General features: G+C 44.5%; 1 protein-coding gene and 1 long non-coding RNA gene across 5 annotated transcripts in view; both read left to right on the top strand.

Moving 5' to 3' along the window:
- The first annotated feature begins 14,295 nt into the window (after positions 1–14,295).
- Positions 14,296–14,618, top strand: LOC145428395 (uncharacterized). Its single transcript, XR_013908689.1, has 2 exons — positions 14,296–14,390; positions 14,518–14,618. It is a non-coding gene; the product is annotated as an uncharacterized LOC145428395 (long non-coding RNA).
- A 2,229-nt stretch (positions 14,619–16,847) lies between these two features.
- The window catches only part of mettl22 (methyltransferase 22, Kin17 lysine), a 26,549-nt gene continuing 18,800 nt past the window's right edge, over positions 16,848–24,596 (top strand). Inside the window, exons 1-3 of one of the 4 annotated variants that reach the window (XM_026187682.2) lie at positions 16,848–16,967; positions 18,030–18,182; positions 18,729–18,903. In XM_026187682.2, the coding sequence (XP_026043467.1) occupies positions 18,077–18,182; positions 18,729–18,903 (281 nt within the window). In that variant the 5' untranslated portion in view covers positions 16,848–16,967; positions 18,030–18,076. Of the gene's footprint in view, positions 17,090–17,329; positions 17,569–18,029; positions 18,183–18,728; positions 18,904–24,596 lie in introns of those variants that run through there. The other 3 variants (XM_026187685.2, XM_026187684.2, XM_026187686.2) reach the window with 3 other exon arrangements.

The raw sequence follows: 24,596 nt of genomic DNA, 5'->3' as shown, positions 1-24,596 counted from the left end.
TCCGGGTTTTTTCTTCTTTTCTTCTTTCTTTCACACGCCTGGTGGGCGGTGCCACCCGATCACAAGGGCTGGCAAGGCTTTCGGAGCCTGGGGAGCGGACACCCGCACAAAGGGTGGCCAGGCGGCCCGGTCCGGGTTTTTTCTTCTTTTCTTCTTTCTTTCACACGCCTGGTGGGCGGTGCCACCCGATCACAAGGGCTGGCAAGGCTTTCGGAGCCTGGGGAGCGGACACCCGCACAAAGGGTGGCCAGGCGGCCCGGTCCGGGTTTTTTCTTCTTTTCTTCTTTCTTTCACACGGCTGGTGGGCGGTGCCACCCGATCACAAGGGCTGGCAAGGCTTTCGGAGCCTGGGGAGCGGACACCCGCACAAAGGGTGGCCAGGCGGCCCGGACCGGGTTTTTTCTTCTTTTCTTCTTTCTTTCACACGGCTGGTGGGCGGTGCCACCCGATCACAAGGGCTGGCAAGGCTTTCGGAGCCTGGGGAGCGGACACCCGCACAAAGGGTGGCCAGGCGGCCCGGACCGGGTTTTTTCTTCTTTTCTTCTTTCTTTCACACGCCTGGTGGGCGGTGCCACCCGATCACAAGGGCTGGCAAGGCTTTCGGAGCCTGGGGAGCGGACACCCGCACAAAGGGTGGCCAGGCGGCCCGGTCCGGGTTTTTTCTTCTTTTCTTCTTTCTTTCACACGCCTGGTGGGCGGTGCCACCCGATCACAAGGGCTGGCAAGGCTTTCGGAGCCTGGGGAGCGGACACCCGCACAAAGGGTGGCCAGGCGGCCCGGTCCGGGTTTTTTCTTCTTTTCTTCTTTCTTTCACACGCCTGGTGGGCGGTGCCACCCGATCACAAGGGCTGGCAAGGCTTTCGGAGCCTGGGGAGCGGACACCCGCACAAAGGGTGGCCAGGCGGCCCGGACCGGGTTTTTTCTTCTTTTCTTCTTTCTTCCACACGCCTGGTGAGTGGTGCCACCCGATCACAAGGGCTGGCAAGGCTTTCGGAGCCTGGGGAGCGGACACCCGCTCACTGGGCAACAGTGAGAAGCCAGTGGCTCCATAAGAAGCATTTGAAAGTCCTGGAGTGGCCTAGCCAGTCTCCAGACCTCAACCCCATAGAAAATCTGTGGCGGGAGTTGAAAGTCCGTGTTGCTCGGCGACAGCCCCAAAACATCACTGCTCTCGAGAAGATCTGCATGGAGGAATGGGCCAAAATACCAGCTACTGTGTGTGCAAACCTGGTAAAGACCTATAGTAAACGTTTGACCTCTGTTATTGCCAACAAAGGTTTTGTTACAAAGTATTGAGTTGTATGTTTGTTATTGACCAAATACTTATTTCCCACACTGATTTATGGATAAATTCTTTACAAATCCTACCATGTGAATTCATGGATTGTTTTTTCACATTCTGTCTCTCACAGTTGAAGTGTACCTCTGGTGCAAATTACTGACCTCTGTCATCATTTTAGGAGGGGGAACTTGCACAATCGGTGGCTGACTAAATACTTTTTTGCCCCACTGTATACTTTTTGCAGGGTGCGCTGCGAAAAGCTCCACATTTATGACAATGATAAGAAATTAATTGGTCTGTTCAAGATGAAGCCATAGTTTTACCTGTTCTGCAACACTTTGTCTTATGAGGGTTTCAGGAAGTTCATCTGCAGAATAAGATGCATATTATATACTGCAACTTTGCAATGACCAAGCATAGTAAACAAGTGTGTAAAGGTTGGAAATGTAATGCAAACAAAAAAAGAAGTCAATTTTAATGATTTAGTTAGATGTCCAGGCATTCACCTAAACTGCAACTTTCATCACCACCCACTTTAGCTACAGGGTCTTCATCTGTAAAATAACACATTAATTGCAATATATCTGAATGCCCAACATGGCCAGTGTACCATGTTCAATCATAACATCAAAAATATACAATTTGGTTTGGGCAGGCACACACCTGAGATGGAACTTTGATCATCCAAACACACGACCTCTGTACAAAAAGTAAAATTATTTCATACCATACAAATTCGAGTGCTAGACAGTAGTTAATAGTAATATTGATCACTTTATTACCCAGTTGTCTTCGCCCGATGTATAGTGTTCTTTTCCACAGATGTGTAATATCAGAAACAGTTCTGTATTCTTTGTGGAACTCCTCCTTACTCCACCTGGTCCCGTCAGAATGGCAAAGAGTGAACTCACTCCCCTCAGTACGCTCTGGCCAGAAGCGTTCTTTGCCTATGGTAATTAAATCATCATAGGTTTCATGGCCTTGCAGAATGATTCGAGGTGGAACTTCGTCCATTATTAACTTTCTATGAGTTCTTGGCTTCCACTCCATGGGAGCCAGTCTGACCTAGCATCAAGGAAAAAAAGGGAAATTTATGAAAAAATATGCCTTTTTAGAAAGGTTTTTTTTAATATATTGCTGATAGTCATACACGTAGCTTCACTTTTTAACTAACCTTCAATAATGATTTGCCATGGTCCAAACATTTATCATTCAATGGAAACTGCCTTTTCTTTACTTGAGGCTGTAGTAGTTTCTTGGCTTTACCAAAGGCCTCTGCTGCACCTGTAATGGATGAAGCTGAAAGTTAATCAAACTGATCCACAGCGAGTTCTATATTACAAGTGATCTTAAAGAAAAATAATTGGGGTTTTCTTACTGAGAAATTCATTGCCACGTGTTGAAGTAGTGTCATCTGTAATATAAATAGGGCAGTGATGTGAAACGTGGTTTATAGAATTCTACTACAATCACAGACTACTGCACAGTCATCTGCTTTCAAAATGCATTGCATCTATTAATAAAGTGGTTAGTCAATCATAACCTGCTAAGCATATCATGTTAAATAAAGGAGATTATTTTACATGTTGTTCAAAAGTATCAAAACCTACCTGATTTTTCTGTTGTCAGGAGCTTTTTTACGTTGTTATCAAAGCCTTTTTGGGTAATTTCACCTTCAAGTAAAATTTTAAAAGGGTAAGTAGTTATAGATTGACTGTAGGAGCCAGATCCTACAAGACTATCTAATTTTTAAATTGCAATAAAGTCTTTTAATTTTGTGAGAAATTTATCTTTTGTCTTTTTTTTTTCTTTTTTTTTAAATCGGGCACTCCGACAATATCATAAAGTAATAACTATATACGTCTGTTAACATGCATATTAATTAAGAGAAGTAAATAGGAATACCATACAATGTTAAATAATTAAAGCACGATATTGTTTTTTGCAGTTAAAAAAATGAACTTGCAAGCATTACAAAAACATTTAATAAAGTGTTTGATTACCATTTTCAAGGTGTTTTTTCAGCTGCTCGTAAGCTTTCAGCTTGTCCATTTGTTGAAATGTATACAAAACAATTACTGAACAGTTTAAATTTAAATCACGTTTAACCACTGTCGCTAGCTAGAATGAATTAGCCAGACAAAAATAGTACTGATTTGGTTTCGTACAAAACTAGCTTTCCTTCTCTGATATGTAACTTTCACAACATAACCGCAACTTAATATAACACAACTGTGGCAAAAATATGAACAAAAGGGAGGAAAAGTTAAACTTACCTTTGTCGTTAGGAGCCTGAACCGCGGCAAAACTCCGGTGAGGTCAATGACCTTACGCTCTCCCACTGTCACACGTTGATGACGTATTTGGAAATCAATTCGGGTGGGACATGACAACAACGCCACCTGCAGGAAGATTTTCTCTCTGTCTGGTACCTTGTGTTCTGATACCTGACAACTTTTTTCCTGACAACTGAGACCTGACAATTTTTTGTCTGATACCTGACAACTTTTTTCTTGAGACCTGACGATGTCCTAAAATGTACACCGTAGTCCTGTTTGAAATGGAATGAGAGAAGCTGGTTATTTTGTCATACGTCCAGGAGCAACATTCAGGTAAAAGTGAAAGAACAAATGATTCGTCAATAAAGGATTATGTTGGATCAGTGTTTCAATATTTATATCTTTTATTAGATTTACATTTGGTTTGGTTATTTGCCTTTTGGCTGAAAATACACTGAGAGAGGACTTTTTTTTATTAGCGATCTCAATAGTATTTTTTTTCATATTAATGTAATTTTTTCATCTAATTGAATACAATCTATTTCTGTCCGATTCTGTCTGACCGTTAGTCTGAGGATGGTGTCCAGAGCTCAAACATGGTTTTGCTCCCAAGGATGTACAGAACGCCCTCCAGACCTGCGACGTAAATTGCGGTCCTCTGTCAGAGAGGATCTCCGTGGGTATCCCGTGCAGCCTAAACACATGGTCGACTAGCAGATTAGCGGTTTCAGTGGATGTGGGGAGTTTATCGAGAGCGACGAAGTGAGCTGCTTTGGAAAACCTGTCGACCACAGTGAGGATTGTGGTCTTGCCAGAAGAAACAGGTAGACCAGTAACAAAATCCAAAGAAATATGCGACCAGGGACGCCGTGGAATAGAGAGAGGCTGCAGCAACCCAGCCGGGCGTTGCGTGTTAGATTTGCCCCTAGCGCAAACGCAGCAGGCGGCCACATACTCTTTGACATCTTTATCAATAGACCCCCACCAGAAATACCTTTTCATGAGTGCACTCGTCCGCACGCCCCCTGGATGGCAGGAAAATCTCCCCTTGTGGACCCAGTCGATCACTTTGGAGCGGGCCTCTTTTGGGACAAAGCGGCGGTCTGGAGGCCCTGTGCCGGGGTCCGGCTCGGTCTCCAGTGCCCGGCGGATGTCCTCCTCCACCTCCCACGTGAGGGAACCAACCTTGACGCTTGCAGGGAGGATGGCGGGTGTGTCGGGCGACTCCCCCGCGGCGTCAAATTGTCGGGAGGGGCGTCCGGTTTCACGTTGCGGGACCCTGGGCGGTAAGAGATGGAGAAGTTAAATCTACTGAAAAACATGGACCAGCAAGCCTGACGTGAGTTCAGTCTTTTGGCTGTACGAATGTACGTCAAGTTTTTGTGATCTGTCCACAGTATGAACGGGTGCTCCGCTCCCTCGAGATAGTGCCGCCACTCTTCTAAGGCCAGCTTCACAGCCAACAGTTCCCTATCCCCCACGTCGTAATTCCTCTCAGCGGGCGATAAACAACGGGAGAAAAAAGCGCATGGGTGGAGTTTGGACGTCGTGCCAGAGCGCTGAGACAACACCACCCCCACCCCGACGTCAGATGCATCCACCTCAAGTATAAACGGCCTCCCGGGATCGTGGTGAATCAAAACCGGCGCCGAGGTAAACAGTGCCTTTAACTTGGAAAACGCCGCTCCGGCCTCCTGGCTCCAAATGAAAGGGAGCTTCGGAGACGTCAGCCGGGTCAGCGGTGCTGCTACTTGGCTATAGTTCCTGACGAAGCGCCGGTAAAAGTATGCGAAGCCCAAGAAGCGCTGCAGAAGTCTCCGGGACGTTGGAATGGGCCATTGCACGACTGCCGTTATTTTCGCCGGGTCTGTCTTCACCTGCCCCCCTGCGAGGACGTAGCCCAGGAACGAGATGGAAGGAGAGTGGAATTTGCATTTCTCCGCCTTAACGTACAGTTTATTCTCCAGCAACCGTTGCAACACAGCTCTGACGTGCATACGGTGCTCCTCCAGGTCTTTGGAAAAAATCAGGATGTCGTCGAGATAAACGAAGACGAAGCGGTCTAGGAAATCTCGCAGGACATCATTCACCAGATTTTGAAAAACCGCCGGGGCGTTTGTGAGACCGAAGGGCATCACTAGATATTCAAAGTGCCCCAAGTGAGTGTTAAAAGCGGTTTTCCACTCGTCGCCCTCCCTGATTCTGACGAGGTGATATGCGTTTCTGAGGTCTAACTTAGTGAAAATGATGGCACCGTGAAGCGGCTCAAAAGCGGAACTGATTAGCGGCAATGTTTTTTATTGTTATGTCATTAAGCCTCCTGAAATCAATACAGGGACAAAGCGAGCCGTCCTTCTTACCGACAAAGAAGAATCCGGCCCCTACAGCGAGGAGGAGGGTCTGATGATGCCAGCTGCCAGGGAATCCTTTATGTACTTCTCCATGGCTGTCTTCTCGGGACGTGTCAGATTGTAAAGGCGGCTTGTGGGTAGGGTGGAGCCCGGTAACAATGTAATGGCACAGTCATATGGTCTGTGCGGGGGCAGCGCTTGAGCTTTGTCTTTGTTAAAGACCTCCCTTAAATTGTGGTACACCAACGGTACGACAGAAAGGTCTATGTTGGCACTTTCGTCATGTGCGGGCTCGACAATGGCAGACGGCGGATCTGAAACGAGACAATTGGCATGGCAAAATGGGCTCCAACTTTTAACTTTCTGCCCTGCCCAGTCCAGATGCGGGTTATGTAGTTTTAGCCAGGTGAAACCAAGGACAATGGGGATGCTGGAGGAGTGGAACGTCAGGAAGGGGAGCCTCTCCCTATGGTTTCCTGAGGCGACAATAGTAACGGGAGCAGTGCGGTGAGTGATGTGAGAGAAAACTTGGTCATCCAGCGCTTTAACTGGGAGGCTAGACTCCAACTCGAACAGGGGAATATTCAGCTGCTTGGCTAATTTCATATCAATGAGGCTCTGCTCAGCGCCTGAATCGATTAACGCCCGGGACGTGTGGGTCGCGGAACCGAGCAAGAGCGTAACCGGCAACAAAAAACGGGGCTTAGAATCACTATAGGTACCGCCCACCCGTATCCCCGGACCTACCGGCGGGCGTCCCCTTTTCCCTTCTCTGGACAGGTGGAAATGAAATGCTCCGCGGAACCAGAATAAAAACACGAGCGAGCGCGACGACGCCTCTCCCTCTCTTGCGGAGACAACCGGGATCGCTCGAGCTGCATGGGTTCGAGTTCCGGGTCAGTCCTCTCCCCAGCGACTGGGGCCGACGGCAGAACTAGAAGCGGTGACGGGGGAATGTAAACCGGTGACGCACGCCGCACTGGCCGACAGGTACTGGAGTTCCTCTCCCGCTCTCGCTCCCGCAGTCTGTTGTCGAGGCGAAGCGTGAGCGTGGCTAACTCCTCGAAGGTAACTGGTTCGTCTCGGGACGCTAGCTGGTCCTTCATGTCCTCGTTTAGCAACTGCGAGTAGACTCCCTGAAGGGCCTTATCGGGCCAGCCGACTGCCGCTGCGGCGGTGCGGAAGTTGATCAAGTAATCCGCGATGCTACGGCGGCCCTGACGGAGATTTAACAGCCGGCGAACCGCACTGCCCACCAAGATGGGGTGGGCAAAAGTCCTTTTGAACTCGCCGAGAAAAGCATCATAGCTACAGGACGGCAACGGGTGTACGCTCAGGTATGCCTCGGCCCAATTCAGGGCTCGGTCGCGCAGTTTCCCTATTATATAGGAAACTTGAACTGTGTCTGAAATGAAAGAGCGGGGCGAACGCCCGAACGCCAGCTCGCACTGTAAGAGAAAACCGCTACAGGCCCCCGGGTCACCCGCATACGGCTCCGGCTCCGGGGAAGCCGCGTCGCGAAACAGGTGACCCCGCTGGGGCTCGGGATCCGCCACGGGCTGTGGTAAAGGCGCCGTCGGGGCGGGCTGAGCTGAGCTACCGGCGGCGGGTTCTAACTCCGCTGAGGGTTGAAGGGACTGAATGTCAGATTGCATCTTAGCCTGCTCGTCTGTGAGCGTGTGTACTTGGGCTAGTAGGTACAGCGTCTGTTCGTGACTACCGATGATAGCCCCCTGCTTACTTATCGCTACACGGGCTGGGTCTGCTGTGTCCATAAAACTGGCCTGAGTATACTGTCACGGCCCAGCGGCACGAGGGAACAGAGATGGACACAGGTGCAGAAACCAACCCGGAAGCGAGACGATAAGGGAACAAAGGATTTATTTCCGCCCACAGGCAAACACAAGCAAAAAAACAAAACGACGCCACCGCACTAGTGGCGCGTAGGATAATCTAAGATAACAGAGGGTGACCTAGACACCTCTAGGAGACGGCTGAACAGCAGAGGCAGCGGGGAGGTGGAAACAGGACTAGGTAGGGGCCGGGGCACTGGCATAAGAGGAGATCACGGTCAGTGGGATCCAGCAGACAATCAACGATCCTCCACAGTTGAATTGAGTTGCCTTACTTGGTTTCAGGTGGAGGGGACAGGTGGGGCGGAAGGCCCGGAAGCGGTCGAGACGTGGGGAGGCAGGCAAGTGAGTGGTGGGCCGGCAGGCCACGTCGTATCAGCAGCAAGCGGCCCAGGTCCAGGAAGGCGGGAGTGAGGGAGACAAGACCTCCACTCCAGGTGCTACCTCTGAGGACAAGAAGAACAAGTAAGTCATCACACGGATTCTGGACAGAGTTATGATGCTCCACTTGACTAACATGGGGATAGCAGATACTCAGGCGATGAATGGTTGAGAGCGCAGGTCTGATATACTGCCGGAATAATTGCTCACAGGTGGTCAGCCAGGGAGGAGCAACCGAACTCCGCCTAAAGGAGGAGGAGCCGCTGTTGGAGACCTGCAGGGAACCCACCCAGACCATGACAGTTTTTTGTTTTTGGTCGGTTTTGGTTTTCCTGTGTTGGGCTGTCTGGGGCCAGCCCTTGACGGGGGGGGGGGGGGGGGAACTGTCATGATCCTGGGTCCTTTTGACCCAGCGTTTTGTGTTTTCTGTTCTTCCTCTGTTTAGTGTTTACTCTGTTCTGCCCGTGTGTTCCTGTATCTAGTCCGCGTTTCTTAGTTTGTGTCCTTTCATGCGTAGTTCCTGTTTTATTGTGAAGGTCTGCGTCTTATGTGAGTGTTTTCAGTTTGCCTCCCTAGTCTCGTCACGTTAATCACTCCCAGCCGTGTTCCCCACCTGTGTGTAATCTCCCTGTGTTCTCTGAGTGTATTTAAGTTGTGTCTTCTGTCATAGTAGTTGCTGGTTCGTCTGTGTTGTTTCCCCTCGGTCTCCCTGCATCTCTCCATGTGTATTTCCCCGGACCTCCCTGCATCTTCGTTTCTGGTTTGTTTTGTTAGTTTTACCCAGTTTAGGTTCCAGTTTCATGTTCCCAGTGCCTTTGTTGTTTGTTTTTCCCTTCGTTAATAAATACTCACCTGCACCAGAACTGCCGCGTCCTGGTCCTAAATATTCCACACGGCTTGCCCCGGCAAACCGTGACAGGCTGGACTTCCAAGGCTTTGATTATGTCACCCTTCACTTTAGTGACAAGGTGAGGTATCAGCTTCTCTGTCAAGGTGGTCCTAGACACAGGAGTGTATTTGCTATCCAAGACATTCAGGAAGTGTCTAAAATGTGGATTCTCAACGATAGACAGGGGGAGAGAGCATCCAACTATAAGGTCCTGGAGGATGGACTGGGTGATGGCCTGTTGCCTGGGTGAATTTGGGGAAAATAAGTGGATGCTTGGAGCAAACAATGATAATTGAGGCTGTGTAGGATTGACCGCTATCACTGATGTTGCAGATCCTGCTTTGTACTCCAAGTACCTACAAAACAGGGAAATAGGAACCTGTAAAACATCTGTTTCTATTCAACCACAAAAACTACTGTATCTTACAAGCACAGTAATTTTAAACCTATCAATGAGGGCTGTTAGCCGAGCAGTGTTATAGGGACACTCTTGAAACACCTGTCCTTACTTACGAGTCAGCAACCACATAAATATGCCCATTAAAGTCGACAACAAACCACACCATACCAGCCCTTAAAGTGCTCACTGAAATGGTTTCGATATATTTCTGCTCAATGAATTCACCAAAATACCTAAAGTTAGTGAAAACTGTTTAAGTAGCTGATAGCCACTGCTAGCGCTAGCTACCTGTACATAGCATGTAACGTAACGTTAGTTACAATCTTCACAAGTTAAGTCTGCAGGGACGGTTGCTAAAAAACTGTCCCTACATAATTTATAACGCTTGAAGAACACATTATAAATAACAATATTACATAAACATGACCTGGTCATGTGAGGTTGGAAAGGTAGTTAGAAGAGTTTGAAGATGGCTAGATGGCTGCTGGCTAGCTTACCTTTGAGGGTGTTTGCGCTCCAGGTGCCTGGTGAAGGTTGAGGTAGTCCCGGCTGTCTCGGTCAAGGGGACTTTGCAAAACCTGCACTTTGCCGAATGCTTCTTTTTTGCATTTACCGAAAACTCTTTGTGTTCTATGAACGCAAACTTTATGACAGACGAAGTCGCTGACATTTCTGTAACTTACTGACCGGGCATACTGCTCAATCTAATGGGTTGCATTTAGTTGTGTTTGAAGGGCGCGGAAGGCGAAATAATAAAATACCACAATGTGGAGGGATTTGAGCGTGGCTGAGCCACTGTGTGTCGCTGTGTGAGAGCTGAGCAGCGAAAGGAAATTAAGTGACTCAATGGGAGTCGACTATTCTGATTCACTACAAAGCGCTCTCTAAGCATGGCTCTTAGAGTGTAGAATAATAAAGGGGATGTTTTTCTTTTCTTGATTCATTATTTTAATATGACATTATTAGTTTATTAGAATCATATAATCAGCTTTGCATTAAACATTTATTGAAGTTTTTGACCTTACGTTACCCTTTGGATTACAGTGATTGTTATAACGTTAGATTAATCTTTTGCTTACAGGTACCAGAATAAAGTGATTTTTCATTGCAGGTGTAACCATGATCATCTCACACACATTGCAATTTGTTGCTCATTATAGAGTTGTGTTCAAAGCCGATAAAGGGTTAAGAGCTACAGTCAGCGTTATGTCTGAACTGATCTATGGCGGGGAAAGGTTTTGAGCATGGAAGGCCGCACACGCTTACATAACACTGATATGAGGTTATTTTTTGTGATCTTGTGTTCAGTTATATATTTCTTGTTTTGGTTTAAGTAGAGGTAGTTCACCTAAACAATAATCATTTAAGCAGTAGTCATTTAAACAATATTCATTTAATATTACACATTTGTGCCAGAGCAGCATATTGTGATCATTTTAATCAAACTGGAAATCCTTGTAGCTGCAATGTTGTGTCTCAGCGGGGTGGGAGGCTGTGCCTGGCCTCGGGAAGGAGACAATGTTATTTTTCTGTGTTAAACAAAATTGTCAACATTGATTGTATTCCACCTGTCATTACGCATGAAGGGGCGTTCTAATACCCTGATTTCATAAAACTATTGAGATGTGTTTTTTGAGGTGAGATCTGATGCTGTCTGCATACAGTGTCCATCTCCCACGCGTGTGATCATTAAAATCATTGTTTGACTGAACCCGACCGGACCAGTGTTGTTCTTTTGGTTTTTCATCTTGTCTCCATCCCCAATATTTTGAACTCGTAACAAGAGCTAAAGCTTTAGCGCATGATACATTATCGAACGTTACGTTGTGTGTCATGGATACTGTTGACTCCAAATCTCCCGACCACTATGTTGATCTGAGACAGCAAGACCGAGACAGCGAGACCAAGACAAGACCGAGACCAAAGTCCATCGAGACCAAGACAAGACCAAGACAAAAGTACGTCGAGACCAAGACAAGACCAAGACAAAAGTCCGTTGAGACTAAGACGAGACCAAGACCACGTAAAAGTGGTCTCGAGACCAAGACCGGTCTCGAGACATCCAACTCTAGTCCCAAGAGGGAGAAAGTACAAGGTCAGGGAGAACCAGATAAGGAAACAGATAGGGAACAGTGACAGGCAAAACAAACTGTTAACTTGCTTGAGAGAGTTGATCACCAAAAAGTGATAGACAGATTTGCGAACCTCAAGGTGAGGCGACGTAGGTTAAAATAAAATAAAAAATCTGCAGAGCCATAGTAGTATCTGCAGTAAAGATTTTTTCATACATTGTACCATAGGCAAAGTTGCCTCCAGTTTTTATAATTTTTCTCTCAATATTTTGTACATTTGTACATTTCAAGGACTCTGTTTTTGGAGTGTATTTTTATGTATCTGTATTGTATTATACATACATATTAAAAGTGAATCTCTGTCCAAAAAATGCACTCAGTTTACTTTTTACTCACTATGAGCATCATTCATTATTCTCCTGCAGTAATTAAGGTTAGGATATTTTTTTTTATTCCAATCCATTCTTCTTTTGCAGCATTTAAATAACCTTTATTTGATTTGATGGTTTTGTTACAGACTGTTACAGTGTTTTTCTTTTCTTTCACAAATGTGGGATTAAATTGTGTTAAAATGTACAAAACAGTGATGTCATGTTTTGTGACGAGGACCCAGGCACAGAGAGACTTGATGATTTTAAGAATCTTATGATTTAATAAAGAAATTTGCAGACCTGCACAGAGATGCTAAAATTATGATGACTGATAATGGAGACGAGGACAACAGACGACGAGGACAGGGAGGAACAGGTTTAAATGCACCAAGGAGACAGTCAGAGGGAACTCGGGACAACTGGAGACATTTAAGGATGCAGGGACTGACAGAGACGGGGAAGAAGTCTCATCGTGACGAGTAAAGTTGATCTTGCCTGGCTGAGCAGCTCTCTGGGTGCTCAGCACCTCAAACCTCTGATTAGGGATGGGTACCGGTATCCGGTGCCATGATGGCACCGGTTCTGACATAAACGGTAGTAACCAGACCGAAAAGCAGCGCACATTTCGGTGCTTTATTTCGGTGCTTTTTTTTCCTGAGATGTGATACTTTGAATTCTAGCCAATCATTTTACATTTCTGAGGATAGTAGGCGGGTCCAGGTACGTACGTTCTTTTAGAGCAGAGCTACAGATTAAAAATGTCCAAGGCGAAGCGGTCAAAAGTCTGGCTGTACTTCACAGCAAAATATGCAGCAGCCTGCAACAAGTGCTTTAAGCTGATACTGTGATACTGTGCAAAGGAGGTAACACCTCAAATCCGATGAAACACCTGGCGACGCATAGCGCTTTTTTTTAAAAGCCGAAAAATGCGCCGTATTTGATAGCTTGCTGCGAGACCTCACACCGAGCACATCTACTGCGGGTGTGGTGCCTGTTATCGGACCCGGAGTTAGCAACATCCCCCAAAAACCTGAAGAGGAGAGTCCTGGTCCCTAGCCCTGCCAGTGTAGCAGAAAGGATGACGGATGATGATGCAGCAGCAACCGTTCTTCTCTGCGTGAGTAGCTTAATGTTGTTCGTGTATAATTTACGTTGAGTAGGCTAACCACGTTATTACATTAATGCATGTAAGGTGAACTAGCAAACATCATCATAGCTACATGCGGCTGTCTTCTTGTTTGATGGCAGATACTCCCGTCACCCTGGCCAAAAAGGCTAAAATGACCAAAGAAAAAGTGGAAAACAGCTAAACATGAGAGGTTCTTGGACAGAGTTTGTGTTTTTTCCATTGTTTAAGCACTGCTTCCAGCCAAGAGTGATACCATATATGCCCTATAGCTGCAGAAAAGGCTAACATTGTTATCTTTTTACAAAAAAAAACAGCTGAACATGAGAGGTTTTTGGACCAATTTTGTGTTCTCCATTCTTTAAGCACCGGTTTGAGCACCGTTTAAGCACCGGCACCGTCTCAAAAGTACCGGTTTGGCACCGGTATCGGATAAAACCTAAACGATACCCATCCCTACCTCTGATCCTTGAATCTCCCCTGGAACTTGATGTAAAAACAAGAAGCTGTATTTGCTTTGGAGTACAAAAAGTTGCTCCTTTTAATGAAATGCTAAGAAAAACATTAGAAATATGCTGTCTTTGAATTATCTTTAAGCTACGACTGAATTCTTCTGAAGACAAGTTAGACACAACATATAAAAGCCCTTAAACAGGAAAACTGCTAGAAGACAAATTACTTCATTCATGCAATCTAACATTCGATCATTTGGTAGTTAGTGCTGACCTATATGTGTAACCTTCCCGTCCATGTGTATGCTTCATTTTGTTTCCACTGGATTCCTGAACTTATTCCTCGGTGATGACATGAATTGAAACGGTGACGTCTGCAGTAAAGTGTGAGTCCAATTAAAGCTTAATAAATAATTTGGTCACATAGACACGCTTGCTCTGTCTCTGACACACTCACTGTAACAGGGCAGCCCTTAGCAGCTGGAAACACAGTGAGACAGACCAAGGCAAGTGTAGTGGAACAAAGTATTTATTTGCTATATGGCTCTCCTTAAAACAATTAACTTGTCGAGCTTCTTCACAGCACAAAAAATCCCCTAATGACAACTGGCAGCCTTAAATATGTTCAGCTGTCACAGACTTAACCATTATTCCACTCTCAGGTAAATTCTTAAATCCCAACCTTCCACCACAGTATACAATATATCAATAAGAATAAATAAATACATAAATACATCTTCACATTTACATATTAATAAATATTTCACACTTTAATGTTACACAAAACCCAATATTATAAAAACCCAGAAACCCAAGCACAAAAAGATTCACCACACTCTCTTTACCCATGGTCTCTCCCGGAACCTTTAAATGGTGTCTGGACCCCCGGGGAAACATTTGCCCAAACACCTTGAAGAGGACACAGGCAAGAAAGGTGAGTAATCATTAACTTACAAACACTTATTTGCACCACTTTTATCCCTAGATTTCACACACACATTTGCATTAGTTTTCCTTATTGGTAAACCTTAATCACAATCACCATTCTTCTCTCCTGACAGACAACCACCACATTCCTTGATGAGGAGCAGCTGTGCAGGATCTGAAACAAGGCCACCAACTGATTTTAAAATTCCCAATAAATAGTCAATAAATATTTAAACTTCTTGTGTGCAAATCCATGCTTAAAGTGCAATGCTCATAAAGTGCTTGATAAGGTGCTTTTAATAAAGTGAAAGGTGTGCTCTAAAGTGCTATACAGACAATACAATATAAATAAATGCAGTAAGGGAGTCCTCTTCCTTACACTCACACAAAAACACTTATAGCTACTGTGCCAGCTCTTCTACTGATTAAAGAGTCGCATTGCCTTTTAGATTGTTGTTTCTTTTTTGTTTTGTATATATCCCTTAGGTTGCTTCAGCAGTTGGTTCTAATAATTTAAAGCCAGCTTGTTATTATTGTGCCTTTGTTTAAAGAGAGGGAGCGACACACTGAGAGCAGGTCTGCAGTAGGGTTGCCAACTCCCTGAAAAATAAATAAGGGACACCTCGTGGCCAGGGCCGGGCGACCCAGTTGTCTTCACCCTTCCCAGTGTGGTGAATTTTCTAGCTCTTTTTTTTGTGTGTGAAATTATTTTTTTAACCATTTGACTTGAATTTGATTTAAGTAGATGCATATTCTATTCTTTGTGATATGAACACATGTGAAACAAATGATCATTTAGCCATTTATTTTTAGCTCAAAATGACAACATTAACACATAAAACAGGTCTCTTTCTTAAACAGAAGCCTGTCATGCTTAACTTTTGAGAATATAAGTAAATCTTTCTTTAAAAGCACTCTGTCCTGCTTAACTTAAAATAATAGAAAACAATAGAACAAAAATATTCTTGTAACAGTGCACATATAGTGCATTTAGTACAATTGGCTTCAGTTGAGGTATTATTTCAGCTTTTCTAATGCTAATCAGCTGCTCCTGTTTGTAAACCCGCTTGTTCCCATGATTACGCATCATAACTCATCATCATTATTCATCTATGTATTACTTTTATGTATTAGTCATCAATTTGTTGTAATCATCTATCCTTGCAGTTGTTTATTACACAAAATAAATTATATTCTCACACTTCTGGCCACATAGCGCTGATATTCACTGCACATGCCCATATTAACTTTTTCCAGCCAGGTGTTTTCCTTTTCCCATTCTTCCCTTTCTCTGAGGGGAACAAACATTGCTGCTCTAATGCTGGGCTCACACTGTGCGATTTTTGGCCCATTTTGAGCCGATTTTTGAGTGATCGGACCGATTTTGGCCTTCATCGTGCGTCGTGGGGTACGTGGGGTAACGAGAAGTGATTAACACCTCACGACCAGCTCCCGATCATCAATCGCTCGTGAGGGCGGAGCAGACGGAGCAGCTCGGCTGTGCAGCGTGTGATCTGGACACAAGCGATGGAGGCACAACTTGTAGAACTTTGGCAAGCTCATCCGAGCCTTTTCGATGTGGCATCACAAAATGATCACGACCACAACAACCGTGAAAATAGTTGGATTTACATTGCTGCTCAATCACAGCTGCATGATCATGTTTTTCATTAGCAATTTAGCAAAGTTGATGGTGGTGGTGTGTCTGTGTGAGTGAAAGACAGAGGGAGAGCGAGCGACAGATTTTCTGTTATAACCTTCATGTTATGGAGGCACAGTGTGAGCACTCAGGTCGCATCAGAGCATCGGGCGGTATAGTGTGAGAGTACATCGTGACATACGAACTTCTAACCCCTGCGAGTCAATCGTGCAGTTTGAGCAGGAGCTGAATAACGTGACTGAAAAAATCGCACAGTGTTTGCCCAGCTTTAGGTGTACTGTCGTCCGAGACTTGCACCGCAGTGTCGGCGTTTGTTCCCCTGTTGGCCATGCTTCTTGTTGTGGTCATCTGTTGTCTTCCGGTATTTTCTCCGCAAGCGACCTTTCCTCGACCAATGAGATGAGCGGTAATCTGAATTGTCATAAGTGTGCTGTCAGCTCATTGGTCACAAAGCAGGAGAGGGGCTGGGAATTATGTTTTCAAACAAAGCGTTAATTCCATTAACATTTATAGACTACTTTTGATTCTCACTGTATTACGGGACAAAGTGCGTCCCTTATTAGCTCAATACGGGACGTGTACTTTTGTTTCGAAATACGGGACGATTCCGTATTTTAAGGGACGGTTGGCAACCCTAGTCTGCAGAGATCTGAGCAAGAACAAACGCCAACGACTGAGTGACAGGGACTCTGTGTGTGTGTGTGAATCATAGCAAACACTGAAAGGCATTTCTTGGACGCAGTAATGAGTTTTGTTTGCTACAAAATAATTTCCCCCTCAAAATGCAACATTTGTTCTTGCAACAATTATTTTACACGCACAAACAGAAACGACAGTATAGAAACAGCAGATGGCGCTGCAGGCGCGGGGGAGGGTTTCCATCCGGGTCAACTGTCGTGGCCGTTTAGCACAGCGTCGCTGCTGGTGAGTTAACGTCACCCCTCCCCATTTTTAAAAAAATAAATAAAGTAAATGTATTTTAGATGTGCCGTGTCCAGACAGCAGGGATCCAGTTCTCGGGTTGAGCTCGCCTCTCAACAGCTGCTGTACGTGACGTCCTAATGTTATGCCCGTTTGTAGTCATCGGCAGGCCTCTTCATCACGTTTCTTTACGTGATCTCCATCTTTCCCAGTGTGACCGTGGGCAGCGTGGCCTGGTCCCCTCCACCTCAGCAGTCATGTGCCGCTGCTGGATGACGTATAAGCGTTAATGCTGTCAATGCAAAGCATTAAGTTTGAACCTCAGTCTCTCTGGTTCTGTTCACTCTGTGAGAAAGCTGCCTGTCAGTAGTGTCCACCCTCGGCTGCCGTGAGCATGCCAGCTACATTTGATTAGGTTTGAACGGCTGCTGTGGGGCTCGGCTCAGTGTTGCCAACTCCTCCGTAAGGAAAATCGCCATTGGCTGTCCAAAAAGTCGCTACTAGTCGCTAAATGACGTCATCACCTAATTTGTATAATTGGTCATGCTAATGTATTTGTAACCTACGCTGTTGGAGAGAGAAATAACATCGTGGAAGAGACAAAGTGAGTAAAAAACGTCCTAAATGCAGTTAGAATTTATTTAGAACTACTAATTAAATTTCTTTTAGCAATTATTGTTTTTTAATGCCACAATTCCAACCCTGATCCTCTATCCGGGTTTGGACCGGCAAAAGTGACATCATTTGCAGTTCGGACTCACAGATGTGAACATCTCCTGCAGCGGGGGGAGGACTATCCTCCGCCCGTGAGCGCTTTAGCACGGGTGAGGTGCCCACGGCAGCACCCGCTGCTTGTTGAGAGTAAGAGCAACACGCCCTTTCACATCAAAAAGTCGTCATAAATAAGTCTCCAAGAACACCAGAAAAAGTCGCCAGATTTGTCGCTAGTCGCTTTTTGGAAAAAAAAGTCGCTAAGTTGGCAACACTGGCTCGGCTCAGTTTCCCTGTCCGAGTTAACCAGAGCCTGTTAACCCTGCTTTGTCTCTAAACTCGCGCTTCTTTCAGGTGAGCAGGTGACTGATCTTCAGTTCCAGCATTAGATTTGATCATCCATGCAGGAAATCAGTTTCCATCATGAGACTGTGCTGTCAGATGTTCACATGCTCCGTCCCGGTGGACGCCACCTTATGACACACCTCAACAACGTTGGTCAACCTGGTGTGTATAATGATGTCACTGTCACAGCGTCATAATAATGAAGCTGTAGGTTGTTGTGACTAAGAATAGTTTCCTGTTAAACTTTGTTTTTGTTCTCCCAGAAGTTTCAGCTCATTCTGATTTTTTATAATTAGTGAAAAACAATCACAAAAAGAAAACATGACAACTATTATGAAAGTGTTTGGAGTGATTTTAGTCAAACTGCCTGTCCTCAGTGGCAGTTCACTGTTCATTGTGCTTTATTTTTGCTGCTGTGTACAGAATCCGTTGTCCACAACGTGACAATGACCAAATCAGTGTTTTTAATATAATTACAGTATGTACATGTTTTAAATGACAAAAAGGTAAAGCATTACTCACTTGTTTGTGACATTTTTGTACTTGGTAATTGATCGAAGCTGCTAAGATGAAGACCTGAGCGAAATAAAATGTCAAAATTGTCATTTGAAAATTCAAATTCCAAACATGTCAAAATGCAAATCATCTGATTGTTAAACTTGTACTGAATATGTGTTTTTTCAGTATGTATACTTGTGTACTTTTCAGTCTTCATGTCTAGGTTTGTGATCCTGGCAGAAAGATGTGACGAGCCAGGGAGTGACTTAAAACATGAAAGTGAAACCAGCCAAACAGTCAAACAAGCCACTGAAGAACCTGATGGAGAGGACAGAAAAGTAGAGTCGCTCTTGGATTTCGATGGAGATCTTGACATAATACATCGGTATGCAAAAACATTTTCTCAGTCAACTATTAAAAGCTGCTGGTTTGCTTGGGAAGGGTGTCATACAGGTTAAGACCATCCATATACTATTTCAACCTCTTCAGATCGTTTGTTTTATTAATGTGTTCATTATCATTGTGTAGAGTGCAGAAAATGTTACAAACCTAGTAGAGCAACTTCATCTTTACCTTAGAAATCGGTGTGCAGCGACAGATTCATAAGTTGTGTGGAAGAACACAAAACATTAAATTAATTAAATAAACATTAAATAATCAAACATTAAACTCAAACTCCGACCCATCTGCATATTACTGCTCAACTTGCTGCGTGGACTCGGTGGTGCTCCGGGGCATTGTCACTGTGGGCCCTGAATTCACTTTGTTGGGTTATGTGGAATGGGGGTGACTGCTGAGCCGGTTGTTTGCTGGCTTTCTCCTTCCAGGGATAGTCTTCTACCTCCTGACCCTCCCTATCCCCACTGTCTCATACAACACATCACTCAACATGTAAAGTGTGAGTGAGGGGGGGTCGTGGGTTGCGTAGGTTGTAGCGTGTAGGGCCATTCACGTGGCTGTGCTGGCTGCACTGCGCACTAACCCGCCCCTCCTTTTTAATTGCTCCGTAGTCATTACAGTTCAGCACACAGACTGAACGAGTCACCTGGATAAGTGAGGAAACTTTTCTCCCACTGAAAACTTTGTCTGTCTTTTGTTTTAATCCATTCATCATCATCATCAAACCAGAATGTCTGTATTACATAACAAAGGGAGAGTATATGGTCTGCAGTTCCAACTGAAATGCACAGAATGAGCTGTGTTTTTCTTTTTTGCTTCAGAAGGGCTGTCCTGGTTGACACGCCTCTGCAATGTTGCGTGGAGATCAGGGGCAGTACCTGTGGACTGGCAGACCGGGGTGGTGGTCCCCATCTTTAAGAAGGGGGACCGGAGGGTGTGTTCCAACTACAGGGGGATCACACTCCTCAGCCTCCCTGGGAAAGTCTATGCCAGGGTGCTGGAAAGGAGAGTTCGTCCGCTAGTCGAACCTCGGATACAGGAGGAACAATGCGGTTTTCGCGGAACACTGGACCAGCTCTTTATCCTCTCCAGGATACTTGAGGGTGCATGGGAGTTTGCCCAACCAGTCTACATGTGTTTTGTGGACTTGGAGAAGGCATTCGACCGTGTCCCTCGGGGTGTCCTGTGGGAGGTGTTGCGGCAGTATGGGGTGTCTGGCCCATTGCTACGGGCCATTCTATCCCTATACAACCGTTGCAAGAGCTTGGTTCGCATTGCCGGCAATAAGTCTGACTCGTTCCCGGTGGGTGATGGGCTCCGCCAGGGCTGCCCTTTGTCTCCGGTTCTGTTCATAATTTTTATGGACAGGATTTCTAGGCGCAGCCAAGTGGCGGAGGGCTTTCGCTTTGGTGGCCTCAGAATCTCATCTCTGATTTTTGCAGATGATGTGGTTCTGTTGGCTTCATCGGGTGAGGGCCTCCAGCTCACACTGGAACGGTTCGCAGCCGAGTGTGAAGCAGCGGGAATGAGGATCAGCACCTCCAAATCTGAGGCCATGGTTCTCAGCCGGAAAAGGGTGGAGTGCCCACTCCGGGTCGGGGATGAGTTCCTGCCCCAAGTGGAGGAGTTCAAGTATCTCGGGGTCTTGTTCGCGAGTGATGGGAGAAGGGAGCCGGAGATCGACAGACGGATTGGGGCTGCAGCTGCAGTAATGCGGACGCTGCACCGGTCCGTCGTGGTGAAGAGGGAGCTGAGTGTAAAAGCGAAGCTCTCAATTTACCGGTCGATCTACGTCCCTACCCTCACCTATGGCCACGAGCTGTGGGTAGTGACCGAAAGAACGAGATCGCGGATACAAGCGGCAGAAATGAGCTTCCTCCGAAGGGTGGCTGGCCTCTCCCTTAGAGATAGGGTGAGAAGTTCGGCCATCCGGGAGGGGCTCAGAGTAGAGCCGCTGCTGCTCCACATCGAAAGGAGCCAGCTGAGGTGGTTCGGGTATCTGACAAGGATGTCCCCTGGACGCCTCCTGGGTGAGGTGTTCCAGGCATGTCCCACCGGGAGGAGGCCCCGGGGCAGACCCAGGACACGCTGGAGAGATTATATCTCTCGGCTGGCCTGGGAACGCCTTGGTATTCCCCCGGATAAGCTGGAGGAGGTGGCTGGGGAGAGGGAGGTCTGGGCCTCTTTGCTTAGGCTGCTGCCCCCACGACCCGGCCCCGGATAAAGCGGATGAAGATGGATGGATGGATGGCTTCAGAAGGACATTTTAGATATATTGTTCAAACCGTGTCAGCTCAATTTTTATAAATTTGGTGTAAGATGATATTCCTGTTTTGCCTTTCAGGAAATAGTTTGTTGGTGAAACAGTTTCTTTAAAAAAAATTATTCTTAGATTTCTTGACATCCTTTGGATTGACACTGTAGGCCTAGATGTTGATTTGCTGTTATATTTTTGTTAGAAATGCAAATTATTTGTGTAGTGCGTCAGTGAAATATGATTTTGAAGGATTAAAAGTGTGTTTAGGAGAGTTGTTCATAATCTAATAATCACTAGCAACTATTAAAGCAGACCATATATTCTCTCAAACCACACTTTGCAGAACAAGGACCGACTCTTGAACATGATGTCCTTATTATTCCAGTTTATCTTCTGTGTGATGACAACTTGGAACACACAGTGGATTCCATCATACCAGTGTTTGTTTGTGGAAGTCTGCTGTGTTTGGTAGAACTTGGTGTTTTTAATAAAGACATTTCTGGGATCTCATTTCCCCCCCCAGTCTATCAAAGTAGTAGGCTTTGTTAAGAAAGAAGGGTCCAATCACACCATGCACTTCTAATGGTGTAGATTTTTACATACAACACACAAAAGTACACCCTGAGAGGTGTAGTGAATCCAGGTGTTTCAGTTGCTTCCATGGTGACAGGTGTATTAAATCAAGCACCGGGGCACGCAGACTGCTTCTACAAACATTCGTGAAAGAATAGATCACTCACAGGAGCTCAGTGAATTCTAGTGTGCTACCATAATAGGACGCTACCTGTGCAACAAGTCCAGTCAGGAAATTTCCTTGCTACTAAATGTTCTACAGTTAGCTGTTAGTGGTATTACAACAAATTCTTCATAAATGTTGGCCCTGAACTAGCAGCGGACATCCCGTGTCATAAAAATGAAAATATCAGTAATATAAAATCAAATCCCTTTTCACTGTTCCTCTCAGCTACAAATGAGCAAGAAGTAATAAATATCACATTAAAATGTAAAAGTTAGTCTTCAATGGATTATCATGACATAAATATGTCTGTAGTTAAACAGGTTATTCTGAATATTGCTAGTCCCTTAACATATATCTGTAATTTATCATTTCAGTCCGGTTGTTTTCCAAAAAAAATGAAAATTGCAAAAGTAATACCACTATATAAAAGTAATGACAAACACAGTTTTACCAATTATAGGCCTATTTCTCTACTGCCTCAATTCTCAAAAATTCTAGAAAAACTTTTTAATTCAAGATTAGAAAAATTCCTTGAAAAACATCAAATAATTAATGTTGGTCAGTATGGTTTCAGAACGCAAAGAACCACTTCAATGGCGATAATTGAGGCAGTAGAAGAAATTACTGATACACTGGATAAAAATAAATATGCAGTTGGTATTTTTGTTGATCTCAAAAAGGCCTTCGACACAATCAATCACTCAATATTATTGGATAAATTGGAAAGATATGGTATTCGAGGGAAAGCTGGTAACTGGTTAAAAAGTTACCTAACGGGTCGGGAACAATATGTTAGCATAGGGCATTACCACTCAGAGAAACTTGGTATTACATGTGGTGTTCCCCAAGGGTCAGTGTTGGGACCAAAACTTTTCAATGTATACATAAATGATATTTTTGATGTTTCTCAAGTACTTAAACTCATACTGTTCGCAGATGACACCAACATATTTTTCAGTAGCGATGATTATACTGATCTTGTAATGACCGTAAACAGGGAGATAAAATTAATTAAAAAAATGGATGGACATAAATAAATTATCATTAAATATAAATAAAACTAAAGCAATGTTTTTTGGTAATTTAAAATATAATATAGAATTACCAATTATCATTGAAGGTGTACCAATTGATAATGTGAGTGAAAACAAATTTTTGGGAGTCGTAATTGATAACAAAATTTCATGGAAACCCCACGTCAGACACATAAAAACCAAAATTTCCAGAAGCCTCGCAGTTTTGAACAAAGTGAAACAATTCCTTGATAAAGATGCACTTCGTACTCTGTACTGTACCCTGGTTCTTCCATATCTTACATATTGTGTGGAAGTGTGGGGAAACACATATAAAAATACAACTAATCCATTAGTCACAGTACAGAAACGAGCACTGCGTATTATTCACAAGGCTGGTTATCTAGATCATACTCACAAATTCTTTCTTCAGGCAAAGTTACTTAAATTCCAGGATCTGGTTAATTACAATACATCCATAATTTTGTATAAAGCTTTTACTAAACTTTTACCGGCAAATTTACAAACTAGATTTGAAATTCGAGAAAAGGTTTATAATGTGAGAGGCTTTGGAGAATTCAAATTACCCAGAACTCGAACAACCCGTAAAGGTTTTTGTGTGTCTGTATGTGGTGTGAGAATCTGGAACAGTCTGAGTTTACAATTGAAACAATGCAAAAATATTCATAGATTTAAATTCCTCTACAAACAGTTGGTCTGGTCACAGTATACTCAATGATGCTTTTAGTGTGCTCTGTAATGTCTGTTCTCTTACCATTGCTGGTATGGATTCCAAAAAAAAAAAAAATAAAGTGTGCGTATGTATGTACATATATGTACATGTGTGTGTAGATATATATGTATGTATATGTATGTGTGTTTGTTACTTGTAGTTATTACTGCCTGTTACCTGTGGTAATGCAATTTATAATTCATATATTCTGTATTCAGTTATGAAGGCTCTAATTGTTGGTTGCAAGCTGCCGTTTAGATGCTTGTATGTGCCCGGGGCTGTTGATGGGTCTGTATGCAATGATGGGCGTAGCTGCGGGAAGTTTGTTTTTTTTGTTGATGAGTGAGTATAGGGGTGGGATTTAATAAGTTTTCTTCATCCCACTCCTTTTTCAGGCAATTTTTGTTTTTTGTTTTGTGCATTTTATGTCCAATATAGGTATTTGTTGTGCCTGAAAATGAACAAATAAATGAAATGAATAAATGAAATGAAAGTGGAAGCGATCCGAAACAACTGCATCTCAACCACGAAGTGGTAGGCTTCGTAATCAGAGAGCAGGGCAGTGGGTGCTTGGCCATATTTTGCTCTTGGTTTGCCAACTTGCCAGAATTTACCGCTTCAGACATCCAAACTTCATGTGGCGTTTAGATTAGCTCGAGAAAAATGTGTGGAGTGGGTTTCCATGGCTGAGCAGCTGCATCTAAGCATTACATCATAAAGTCCATAAAGATATGGATGAGTGAGTTTGGTGTGGAAGAGCTTGACTGGTCTGCACTGACCTGACCTGAACCTGATACAACACCTTTGGGATGAATTAGAGTGGAGACTGTGAGGCTGGCCTGCTTACCCAACATCAGTGCTTTGTAAGGAAGCTTACCAGAATAAAACCTTACCAGAGGAGTCGAGGCTGTTAAAGCTGCAAAGGTTGGTTTGACAA

Source organism: Astatotilapia calliptera, chromosome 4, assembly GCF_964374335.1.
Source record: "Astatotilapia calliptera chromosome 4, fAstCal68.1, whole genome shotgun sequence".
Lineage (NCBI taxonomy): Eukaryota > Metazoa > Chordata > Actinopteri > Cichliformes > Cichlidae > Astatotilapia > Astatotilapia calliptera.
The sequence above is the reverse complement of the archived record's forward strand: the minus strand, read 5'-3'. Positions and strand labels throughout refer to the sequence as shown.